This window comes from Poecilia reticulata, chromosome 3 (assembly GCF_904066995.2).
Source record: "Poecilia reticulata chromosome 3, P_reticulata-male-v2, whole genome shotgun sequence".
NCBI classification, from domain to species: domain Eukaryota; kingdom Metazoa; phylum Chordata; class Actinopteri; order Cyprinodontiformes; family Poeciliidae; genus Poecilia; species Poecilia reticulata.
The window spans coordinates 25,331,452-25,343,657 of record NC_088832.1 but is presented as its reverse complement, the minus strand read 5'-3'; the positions used below and the strand labels follow the sequence as shown (position 1 = coordinate 25,343,657).

The 12,206-nt window shown below is 37.1% G+C and overlaps 2 protein-coding genes across 4 annotated transcripts; one reads left to right on the top strand and one right to left on the bottom strand.

The window, feature by feature from the left end:
• The first annotated feature begins 812 nt into the window (after positions 1 to 812).
• On the top strand, positions 813 to 4,909 carry gnpnat1 (glucosamine-phosphate N-acetyltransferase 1). 3 transcript variants are annotated; one of them, XM_008405470.3, is made up of 7 exons: positions 813 to 836; positions 1,453 to 1,551; positions 1,646 to 1,813; positions 1,930 to 1,992; positions 2,748 to 2,875; positions 3,157 to 3,218; positions 3,922 to 4,909. In XM_008405470.3, exons 3-7 carry the CDS (start codon positions 1,660 to 1,662, stop codon positions 4,067 to 4,069), a joined length of 555 nt encoding a protein of 184 aa, XP_008403692.2. In that variant the 5' UTR covers positions 813 to 836; positions 1,453 to 1,551; positions 1,646 to 1,659; the 3' UTR covers positions 4,070 to 4,909. The 3 variants fall into 3 exon arrangements, with proteins under 3 accessions (XP_008403692.2, XP_008403693.1, XP_008403694.1); XM_008405471.2 differs by having other exon boundaries at positions 816 to 936; XM_008405472.2 differs by lacking the exon at positions 1,453 to 1,551 and having other exon boundaries at positions 817 to 936.
• A 489-nt stretch (positions 4,910 to 5,398) lies between these two features.
• Positions 5,399 to 10,911, bottom strand: styx (serine/threonine/tyrosine interacting protein). Its single transcript, XM_008405469.3, has 11 exons — positions 10,708 to 10,911; positions 10,338 to 10,370; positions 8,435 to 8,488; positions 8,235 to 8,332; positions 8,091 to 8,151; positions 7,950 to 7,986; positions 7,835 to 7,874; positions 6,973 to 7,023; positions 6,794 to 6,866; positions 6,191 to 6,284; positions 5,399 to 5,972 (listed from the first exon to the last, which is right to left on the bottom strand). The coding sequence occupies exons 1-11, from the start codon at positions 10,765 to 10,767 to the stop codon at positions 5,899 to 5,901; spliced, it is 675 nt and encodes a 224-aa protein (XP_008403691.1). The 5' UTR covers positions 10,768 to 10,911; the 3' UTR covers positions 5,399 to 5,898.
• Positions 10,912 to 12,206: the final 1,295 nt, after the last annotated feature.

Genomic DNA, 12,206 nt, shown 5'->3' with positions numbered 1-12,206 from the left:
TAATCCAGAAACTGGAAATTTTTTTTATTTCAGTGTTTTACTAGGCAACTTTAAAAGCCCATTACTTTTACCTGCTCATGGTTTCCTTTCATAACTGTTACTAATTTAATCAAGAATCAGATTCTTTTTCTATTTTTTTTTTTTTTTTTTTTTTGATTGAGATTTTCCATATTTTGTGCCTAAATCAAGGATGGTTTAGTTAATTTCTGTAAATTTAGTTTTTGTAAAATATGTTGATATGAAAGACTCAATAAACAGAGCTACAGCTTTTCAACAAATGTGTTTGTCTTTTTTCTTTTTCTGTGTTTTAAAGAGCATGGTATTGTACAATGAAATTTCTTCGCATGTATTTTTAATGTACATCACCTTTTGAATTTATATCTCCAACAAAACTGATTGGATGTCAAAGTTCCTGAGACTCATAAAAGGACACGGAACAACTGTAGTATCCATTTACATTAGATTGCCGTAGTTGGATTGTTTCTGACGTCATTACGCTGCACCCTTAACTTCATAGAGATGTGTTGTTCATGACTGATCCAACTCAATGTGCCAGCTCAAGATTGTTAAACAATTCCTTCACTCCAAAGTAATTTCATTGAGTTGCCAGAGTGCACAGATCATTTGGAAGTCCTAATTTTGAGAATCTCTGTATTCGTTTATAAGCATGGCTAGATGTTGACCCACGATGAAGGAAGTGACTGTGAGCGACCCTTCGTTTGAGCCAAATGATGTGGATCCCACACGAAGAGCCGCAATTCTCATCACTTCAGCATCTATGCCACGTCATACGCTGTTGGGCGGAAGCAGCAGCCACAACACCCACGGTGCTCTGCGTAAGTATGAAGCCCAGCCTCATTCAGAACTAACGCGTCCCTGTTCATTATATCCGTGTGGGAATTCAGCTGGACAGTATCTCACTGGGTTTTTCCACTGGTAAGCTAACAGTTCTCCTTGGTTATCAACATTTAGTTGTATTTTGTACACTGGGAAGTAGAAGTTCCTGGAAACGGCTCGGTTAGATCGGTTTGCTTGAGTTAAAGTGGCCTCGTGTAGGTATCGGGACAAAAGTCATTGAAAGCTAACAAATTTTACTTTTTAAATATTTACTTCAATGAAGGCGTTGTGTTATCAAGGATACGTATTTTACAATGTGCTTCTTGTAGATTAGCTCTTAGTTACCGATTTACACAGGACATCCTTGTGTGTTCTGGCTCATAGATGGTTTAAGAGCAATAAAGTGTAAAACTACATCGTGTTAACATGGAAACTCAATTTAAGGCAGGGCTAAATCGGGAAAAGAGACGAACCACTGGAGATTGTATATTCTGGGCTGTTGCCTGGCCTCATCCTGGAAACGTAGAATCATGAATGGCGCGTCATACTGTCAAAGGATGGTTGTTGGTAGTAGGTGTGACTGTAATCTTGTTCAACTTGTTTCGTAATCTTCAGGACCTGAAAATGTTTCACAGAAGGAAGCTGTAGTGCTCAGGTCAAAGTTTTGTGTCACCGAGCAAATATATTCACTGTCTGGACGGAACAAGTTGACATGTAGGTGTTTTACAATTAAACTGAAGAAAAAATGATGAATGTTTTGTGTCTTAAAATATCATTATTTTTAATTTGATGTCTGCGTGTCTTCTAGACAGAGATTGTGGAATGCTGCTGGACGAGACTCCACTTTTTGATCCCTCTTTGCTTAAGGAGTTGGACTGGAACAGCAACACCGTGTCCTTCTCTCCTCCCATCTCACCAACCAACCCAGGAGATGACCTGGAGCTCAGGCCACTGTGTACAGCAGATTTCAATAAAGGTCAGTCAGGATTACTTATTTATACCTAAAAATCTGAATACTTTATGAGACATGAATCGTATTTTTAATTTGACAGGGAGATGTAATTGACTTCCTTTGTTGCTTTTGTTTTCCAGGATTCTTTGAAGTTTTAGCTCAACTTACAAAAACGGGCGATGTCACGCCAGAGCAGTTTGTTAGTAAGTCACACTTAATGCTGCAAAAATAATTAACTGCTTAATAATTTTACCATCAGGGTTTTCAAAGTCTTTGACTGTAAATCTTGCTACCACTTTTAAGTTTATTAAACTCTACATCTGCAATATTTCCACACACAGGAGCAATTAGAAAAAAACATTTTGTCATTTAATTCAATATATATTCATATACTTTATGGACTCATTACACACAGAATTGTATATTTTAGCAACAAGTGAGAATAACCAGGTAAGGCTGGACGAAACGATACTGTGGTCCTTGGGTGTCAAACTCCAGTCCTGCTGTCCTGCAGTTTTTGGATGCGTCACAGGTACAAAACACTGGAATGAAATGGCTTAATTACCTCCTTCTTATGTAGATAAGTTCTCCAGAGCCTTGCTAATGACCTAATTATTCTATTCAGGTGTGGTGCAGCAGAGGCACATCTAAAAGTTGCAGGGCAGTGGCCCTTGGGGACTGGAGTTTGACACCTGTGCTGTAGTCGAAACTCAGACAACACAGACTGATACGTTTCTGAAATAAAGTCAAACTTCCTTCTGTGCACAAACTAGTTCCAGTTCTCCTGAGGGAGTGCACCACAATAGACCATTCACACTGAGAAGTGGTGGAAAAGGCCTTGGGGAAGTCATAATATAAACATTATAGCACACATTGTAGAAAACACACTAGAGGGAAAACCATTAATAAAAAAACGGTTTGTCTTTTAGAAAGCTGTCCTCTTTTCTGTTTGTTCTAGGTAAGTTCAAGCACATGAAGTCAACAGGAAACTATTATGTTGTCGTCGTGGAGGATAAAAACCTGGGACAAATTATCGCCACAGCCACGCTTATCATCGAACACAAATTTATTCATTCCTGTGCCAAGGTACAGCACACTGACCAAGAAGCAAAGATCCAGAGCAAAGAGCCATGATCTCTTTCGATTCTCCCTATCACCACTTATTAGTTACACATTAATGCACTGACTATTAGAAGCCTAATATTCAGTCGGCTTGTTTTGTTTTTTTGTTGTTGTTTTTTTTTTGTTTTTTTTTACATGTACATTACTTTTCTAAAATCAAGACAAATACATTTCACCTTGTAAATACAACAGATTCTGAAAAATGAACAAAATGAAGATCTGCTGCCTTTATTTTTTATTTGTAGAGAGGCCGGGTGGAGGAGGTGGTTGTCAGTGACATATGCAGAGGGAAGCAGCTCGGGAAACTGTGAGTAGGCCTGTGCAAACCTGACAGCCCACATAGCTTTTAAACTTAAAGGGTAAATATTTGCTTTACTGCTGCAGTAGCATTTTGTCACAGTAAATGTGTAAGAAAGTACAAAATTGATAAAAACCTTTACTGGCTTTCAAAAGTATGCACAATCCTTGTAAGATGCAATGTTTTTGTCATGTGAAATAGTGAGATCAGGATAAATCATTTGAAAGTTTTTTTCCTCATATAGTGTGATGTCAGTTTAACTATGGAATGATGAAGGCATTCTAAAAACTGAATGTTTTTCCCAAAACTTAAAAAAAGATCAGACACAGAGTTGTTAAGGAGGTTCCCAAAAGTTTCTAGCAAGTACTGGTTATGTTTAACATGCGAGAGCAATCTCCTGTACTCTGTCTGAACCAATAAATTGTAAGTTGTAAGCATGAATATCCCCCAATTTTAGGATGTATTTATAGTCTGATGAAACTAAACATAAACTTCGTGCCACAGTTAGAAAATGTTTGACAGAAACTTGACCAAAAGTACCATTCCCAGAGTTGAAACATGGTGGCGGCAGCATCATAAAATGGGGTGACTTTTTTGTTTTTAAGTCAGTTGCAGTTTCATTATTACATCACAAGACCTGGTATATTTTAAGAGGTATTTTGACCTTTGACAGCCGCTGTACATAAAATATCTCGTCTCTTTCTTCTTGCAGGTTAGTGTCAACGCTTACTCTTCTCAGCAAAAAACTTAACTGCTACAAAATCACCCTGGAATGTGCGCCCAAAAACGTGGCTTTCTACCAAAAATTCGGCTATGCCCCCTCGGATGAAACTTACATGCAGTGTAGATTCTCCGACTGAGGAGAGCTGCAGCTTTAACCACCTCAGTTTTATGGGCATGGACCATTTTTACATCGGACATCAGCACTTGCGATTGGGGTCTTCAGCACTAGCTCCCTGGGATTTGGTTTGCTCTTGCCTGACAAGGTATCTTAATTTCTGAAAACTTGAGTGTCAGTTCATTGAAGCTCAGTTTGACAATTATCACCCTTTGGCAACCGCTGCTACCTCACCGGGGTGGGTGTTTTCTGTTATTTTCCCTTCATCCGTCTTAAAGAATGTATGTATTGTCTTACTTTCCCAGAGAAAAAGGGTAATCGAGTACAAAAAGGACAAACATAATTTGACTGCTACACTACAAGTAAAGACAATCCTACAAAAACATTAAATTTGGCTTTTATCATATGGAAAAAAGTAACACCTAAAATTATAGTTTTCTGCCACCAATTAATAGCAACTGTTGACATTCATGAGGAACCACCATGCTATCTGGGTTTTGTTTGGGTTTCACTTTTCTAGTCCGATTGGTACGAAGTGCTCTTTTTCTCAGCACATCGGTTTTGTTGTTGGGTATCTAAAATGAAGTTTTGAATACAAGAAGACTGTTAAACTATTTCCAGTGAAGAAAAAACATTTTCAAAGGCAGTAGTAATAATTTGATAAGGGTGTTTTTTTTTTTTTAGTTGGTTAACTGGATTTAGCATTAAGCATTTTGTAAAAGAAATGACAAGTGATTTTTGTAAATTCACTTTTATTTAAGCTTTTGTAGTTGAGTTTTATAATTATGATTTTATTCTGGGGAACGTATTTAAAATAACTTATTTCCAAATGTAAATCCAATAAAATATTCTATGATCGAGAGTTTTAAATTTTTCTGCTACAAAATTACTCAACAAATGAAGTTGTTGGTCAGGGCTCCTTTTGCATGAATTACTGCATCAGTGCTATGCACTATGGGCACAGGATGCTTAAATCTCTGCTTCATTTTTAAAAGCCCAATTCCTCTTGAGGCTAGCTCTGCATCTGTCTGTCACACATTTCTTTCCAATCAGCTTTCAGGTCATATGCTGGAAAAAAGCACTAGTCATAAAATTCTTTTTTGGCAAATTGAATTTGGTAGCTTTAGATGCAAGCAAAATCATGAAAAAAACTATATTATATATATATATATATGTGTGTGTGTATATACACACACACACACACTTTTTGAACTGAGAAACCTTTTAAATCTAATCTTAGATTTGCACCTGAACACTTAAGCATAAAGACTGAAAAATGTTGCTGTTCACCAATTGCTGGAAAACAAGCATTGAACAAAGTGCAGAAGTACATAAATAATGAAGACATTACTACAGTACTCAGGACTTGTTTTTATTAAGCAGTGTTTAGCATTTTTCTGTTCTTGACTGTTAGGCCTTATTAGTTCATCACTCCTGAAATAAAGGCATAGCTACTCCTTTTGTCCTCCGCTGGGCGACATCTTCTCTTCGCTCCCTTATGCAGACATCCCCGATTAGATTATTTTCACTAATTCAAGTATTCAAAGTGCATTATTGCAATACTGTCCCGCTGCAAATGCAAAATGCTTAAATACTATAAAACTGCGAAAAAAAACAACAAAAAAACAAACTCCTCCCATCAGTGCATCCTGCTCAAATAACAAAACAGTTATCCATTTTGACCATTGTTCATCACTACTCCATGTCTCAGACATGGGTAAGCTGTCCTCCCACCCTCTTTCCCATTCCCCTTAGAAAAAGTTCAAATATTTACATTTTTAATCCCATTAAAAATGTAAAAAACATGAAGAAAAGAGTGCACAGTGCCACGCAGCTTAAAGTCTGTAAAGCTCAGCTGTTCTGTGTTGCTGTGACCTGCATTGCTCCAAAATCTTCATCCTCCTCCAGGCTGCGTTTTCGACTTCCTGTCAAATAAATGTTGTGATTTGGTCAAAGGTAAAACTTCGCCCCATTCACATAACGGTTGTTTTATATGAAAAGACACAAAAAAAAACTATTATTGCAGCCAGCTTGGAAGAAATTTGGTCACCACTGCTCTATCAGCAATGATTTTAACATTGTTTTTTTTTTTTACAACACTGGTTACTTTTCACAAACTAGAGATGGTTCATCTTGAACAAACCTGGCATCCCAGCTTGTAGAGAGAATGACCTGCCCAACTCTATCGGTGACATCATTTTAATGGTCAGTTTGGCCAGATAGATTGCTTCATATTCCTGCAGAAAGAACCAAAATAAATCCTCATAACTACAATAACCAAATAATTCAAGTGACAGTAAACCTTTGGCTTATACTCCAATTCACTGAGCTCAAGCTTGTCCCAAACCAATACTTTTAATTTGTATTTTATTATCAGTTTACGGGTTCATAAACTCAAATATGTACTGGGAATATATACTGGAATATGTATGGGAAAAGTATCCAGGGCACAATTACCTATTCCGGTTATTCAAGATAAATATATTCTTAATTGCCACTGCAACAACACTGTACATTTTTTCCAACAAATTAAAAAATTGCACCAAACAAACCACAATCACATTAAGAAACCCAATGTATTTACATTTATACAATCACTAGAATACAGCAAGGGTGTTATATTACCACACACCACAAATATTAATAGAATCCTAAAACTTATGCACATTAAACATAACCATATCAAGATTTTTAAGTATGCCGACATACTTGCTAACTGCATATATCAGATTTAATAGTGTCTTACCTGCAGTTGGTGGACAAAACCTACGTTGGGGTTGATGCAAAATCTCCTCTCCTGTACGTAGCTGAATGCATCCCTGCAGTTACAATCACAGTTAATCTGAAAGCTTTATAAACTGCAACGATGAAGACTTTGTTGCAAGAGCCGTAGGTGGCAGCTCTTGTTTACTGGAAACAAATTACCTGTACTTCATCCCAAATGTTTCCATAAGGTAGGCAATCACTAAGGCAGCACTACAAGAAGCAAACATAGTAATGTTACTCAAACAGATGATTAAATTTTATTTTCGGAATAAAATACTACTGATCAGTGAAGATGTAAAACATTACATAGCTAAAAATGTTTTATTTCATAATAAGAATCTTTTTTCAATCTACCTAAAATTCTAATATACATAGATTATTTTTTAACCATACTCCAATATTAACAAGAGATAAAACATGGAAAAATGTGAATTAGTGAGTTTCTTCTTAAATATTGATCGAAAATATTTAATTATTTTAAAATCTATTTCATTTTCTTGATGCACCAAGGGCGGGAAGATATCGCTGAAAAACATCAGAATATAAACATATCAATCAATATCAATAATCAATAGTTTTTTGCTTTAAATATCTGAAATACTAAACTGGTAGCGTGAGCTTTCCTATTTTTAAGCAGTTATGAGAGCAAACATTAAACTTCTACTGCCAAAGTTACTCAACAGGTTGTTGCTAGGTAACCAGAGAATGGGTGAGTTGCTAGGTAACCAAAGACTGAGTGAGTTAGTTGATGCCATCAACCTTGCTCAGCTGGCAGTGAGAGGTTGAGCAGCTGAAGTCTTTCCTCTGCCTACATCCCCCAGAATGCTGCGTGGTTCTGGGTCAGAGTTCAGTAAAATGATTGAATACTGAAACAGAGGTATTATGTATTGACATTGATCATGTTGCTATATACATATTCTGTTTTTGATTTGCTGTCCAGCCCTTGATGCACCTTCACTTTAGGAGCCTCTTGTGTTTTTATGGCCTATAATTGCAGACATACAACAAAGTAATGCCTCACCTTCTAGAGATCCCTGCATTACCATGAACCAGCACCTTTCCTACAGGAGCAAAACCCAGGTCACTTAACTGAACAGAAAAATATTTAAAGCATGACAAACAGCAAGGAAACTTACCATCTGTTGCTAAGCAGCCATCAATAAACTCTTTAGTCTGCAAAAAGAAAATAAAAGACAGTATATTGTAAATAATCTCAATGTTCTTTGAGTGAATAAAATGTTTTTTTTCTACAAGGCCAAACCTAATCCATGACTTACCTTAGGAAAGAAACGAATTATATTTTCTACTGGATTGTCAGCAATATCTAAAACAAGATATCTACAAGAAATATATGAAATTAGATTCACTCAAACAATGAGCATATATGATGTTCTGAGCATATTATGTGTGTGTTGCCTTACCTAAATCTATGAGAGAAATTGGGTTTGATAAAATTGGCTTCAATGTCTTGGCGAACACAGATGATGTGTGTTATGCCGTGTCTCTCAAGAGTTGGCAGCTAGAAGGAGACAAAACAGAACAGTGAGAGCTACAATTAAAACCGGGTTCATTTTCTTTTAGAAATACATGTGTTTATTTGGATGATTCTTCATAGTATTACCTTGCTTTTCATTGCAGCAGAGTAGGGCCCTAAAAACAGTCCAGGTAAAATCTCCTGAACACAAATATACATAATGACACACCATCAGCAAATACAGCTACATTTCATGGTTTAGCTGCTACGCTGCACACCAAGTACAGTAGAGCGGCGCTCGTCTGACAGCCGGCTCGATAAGATTCCTATCTTTTAATATCACATTTATAAGGAAACTGTTTCCCAGCAATGATTTCAGACTGTGACTGAAATGAAAAGTAACATAAATTAAATGATGCTTTGCAGACAAAACGCTGATCAGGCATAACATTATGACCACTGAGGGGTTAAGGCTGGCCTGTCCAGTCTGAGTAATCTGCTGATAGAACCAACAATGGGCACAAAAGCTCCAGAACCGGACAGAGGTGTAGAAGAAGCTGGCCTTCGTTTTCTGTTCAATCATGTAGACAGCGGAGTACATCGCTTTTCTGGGAAACACACCGTACACTAACAAGGAGGATTTTAAATATGCAACCCAGAATGTTCTGATTTAGCCTTGTACGGTTTTAATTTAAAAAAAGAAGAAGGAAATTTTCTGTAAATACATTGGCTGAGTCATAACTCCTCCCTCTGCAGGCATTTTAATGACTGTCCAGGACATCCAGTGAGTGTGGGAGAGAGGCTCCTGTTGCAATAAAAAGCTGTGATTACAAAAATAAAACTACAATTGATAACCGGGATGCTATGTCAGCGATTAGACTTATGTAAATGTACTACATAATGGTCTAAATACCTGTAACTAATTTTACAGGGATTTGCCAACATATAAAACTCTCACTTCTGAAGTGATTGCTCCTGTTGTCACAATTACAGCCTGGCATCAACACTGAGACAAATTTTTAATTACTTCAAAGTCGGAGGAAAGCTTCAATGATCATTAACTTTTAATTTGAATAATTAAAGCTTAAAATCAGTTTCTAAAGAAATATTATCTAGAGCAGTGGCACCTTAAAATCTGTTATTGACCCACCGGGGTTGTTTTGGCTTTTATTTGTGCCTCAGAACATAATTTATTGTCTTAAAATATTACTTTGAAGACATTTCTTCCTTTTACTAAACAGATAGCTGCAATCTTTTAGAGACAAACTTAAAAAAAACTATGAGCTACTGAACTGGAAGCCTGGAAAACCCTGGAACAATTCATGGCTCTCTCTCCACAAAACTCCATCCAAATGTTCCTGGTGAGTAAAAAAGTACTACCAACCTGCTATATCTCTTTTCTGGGGTAAATTCCTACGCTGGTGATTTGTTTCTACACCGACAGATATAGTGGGAACTGAAAGGGTTAAAGAAAGGGCCCAGAAAACATTCCTATACTTGAAGCAAACATATATGCAGTGAGACATGTTTCACTCAGGTCCATGTTTTTTGTTACAAAGCTCTTGATTTTACCAATTTGGCAGAGGGAGGGGAGCATGGACTACTAGATCCACTGTTGACATGTCACTGAGGAAAATCATCTCTGCTGTTGTGAGAGTCATGAGACTGTCCTACAGCAACATTCTTCAGTCAGAGGCCTCTTAGATTTGTTGTAAGACTGACTGCTACTGGATCCCCACAGCATCCCCATCTACAAAGACTCTTTGAAGATACTTTAATGAAATTATTTCCACCAACATTTAATTTTTCTTTGGGATAAATAAAGTATTTTAAACTTAATTTGAATTAAAATGAATGTTTTTAGCCGCAACATAGGAACCAACAGACTATTAGGCAAATAGCTATAATGTTATGCCTAATCTTAATCTGTGAACAATGAACATATTGCTCTATACCCTGTAAATGTGTAGCTTCTAGCTACGCAGAATAAAGTGTTTGTTTAGGCTTAAAAACCTTTTGTGAATTTCCCACATGCAGTGATGTAACATACCTGCATTTCTCTTCTCATCGGATAAGCCCAGTCCTGCAACAGGAAGATGTATAAGAACGTTTAGAGCCTGAGAGGACAATTACTCTCAAGTTTATGTTGCTTCACACAAATTATGCTATGTTGATGTGTGCATTCGTGGCTAATGCCTGTTAGCTTCTCGGTGTTGGTTACGTCAAGAAATTCATCAACATTAACGGGTTTAAAGACAAACAGTTTTTTGTGCATCAACAACACTTGGTCATATCCGCAAAATGTCCCACAAAAAGGCCATATGAGCGCATATTTTCTCCTGCTGGAAAATAAGGCTGCTTGTTAGCTTGGGTTAGCTGCTCACAGGCAGTGTGCGCTAGGCAAGCTGACGGTCTCTCACCAGAAGCTCCTCCTTTGTCGCGGGTAGAGACGGGAACTGCAGTTTGTTTTCCTCCTCCATTCTGCCGTGTGTTCGGGCTTCACCGGCTGAAAAGATGATTTTCTTGTCACAGCGGGGTTAGCTGGATAAACGATACAATTTGTGAAGAGGCTCAACGTGCGAGTCCGCCATGCTGTTACCTGACAACAGTGTCACGTGACCCTTCAGCCGACGGCAAGAAGGAGGGGAAGAAGCGCAAAGATGCAATAAAGGGAGGCGGAACTGGCGACATCTAGTGGCCATTGCACGAAAAATGGACACACGCAAGAAAATCACGTTTAGATATTTTTTCTCTTGGTTGAGCTTTGACCCTGATTTTCAATTAAGGCGTACCACTTGTAAAGTTACACAAAAATAAATTAACAGTAATATTGGTTTATTTAGCCTGTCATAGAGAGAGAGAAAAATGGGTGTTGAGCTTTTGTACAATTTTGATCATCATGGGAATGATCTTTTGCATGTATTGCTTGTCTGGACCTCTTGGAGCATGCTGATTTGACCCTGGTTGTTTGAGACACAGACGGTCCTTCTGCCAGCAACAGACTCCATGTTTATCTTTTTAAAAAATACGCTCTTTTAAATACTGACCTCTGGTATTTTGTTTATCTTGTGTCTTTCATTTCTTTGTCTTTAACTTCTGTGTCAGCAGCTTTCAAGTAGCTATACATTTCTTTGTAGGACACAGAAAAACACTTAAGCTTCAAAGTTCACAACACTGAGCAGACCTTCAAATAAGCCAAGTGAAAAAAATAGGCATTGCATAAAAAATAAATAAATCAAAGAAAAATGTTTAATGTAGGAAAACATTCCACAGGTGTGCAATCTCAAATATAGAATATTTAATTACATGGGTTAGGTCCCTGATTATTCCTTCACAAGTTTTTCACAGGTGCTTAAATATTCTCAATGTTTGAGTTTTCCAATATGTGGACTGCACCTGCAGTAAATCTTGGAAAGTGAAAATAATGTGTGTGAAGCAAAAGCTTCTTTTTAAGTTTTTAGCTATTTTCTATATGTGACTATCTTCTGCATCCAAAGATCGATAAATGTCAAAAGCCTGTCCTAGAAGAAGTCACGTGGATGTATACGAGGAGTGTGTTTTTGGCTTATTATCCTTATTTTGAAGCAAGCACAAAAATCTTAATTTCAAAATAGTAACTATAATACATGAGTGTCAACATATCTTTCCTTCAACTCTCTTTTGTCAAATGTTTGACTAAGTTTTCAGTTTAAGTTTTTCTTTGCTTTATATATTAATAACTATACCTCATAGTGGGAAAGGAAAACAACATTTGTAAAGTTGTGTGAATAATTTGTACATGCCTGTGTTGTTGTCTCTGAGTCGTGGCGTCTGTTTGTTGCTATCTTATTCTTCAGTGTTTTGTTTACCATTGGGAGAAGATCTCTCTTTGGTCACATATCAGAAGAAGATGAAATATTTGTGTCTGACACAGGATTGA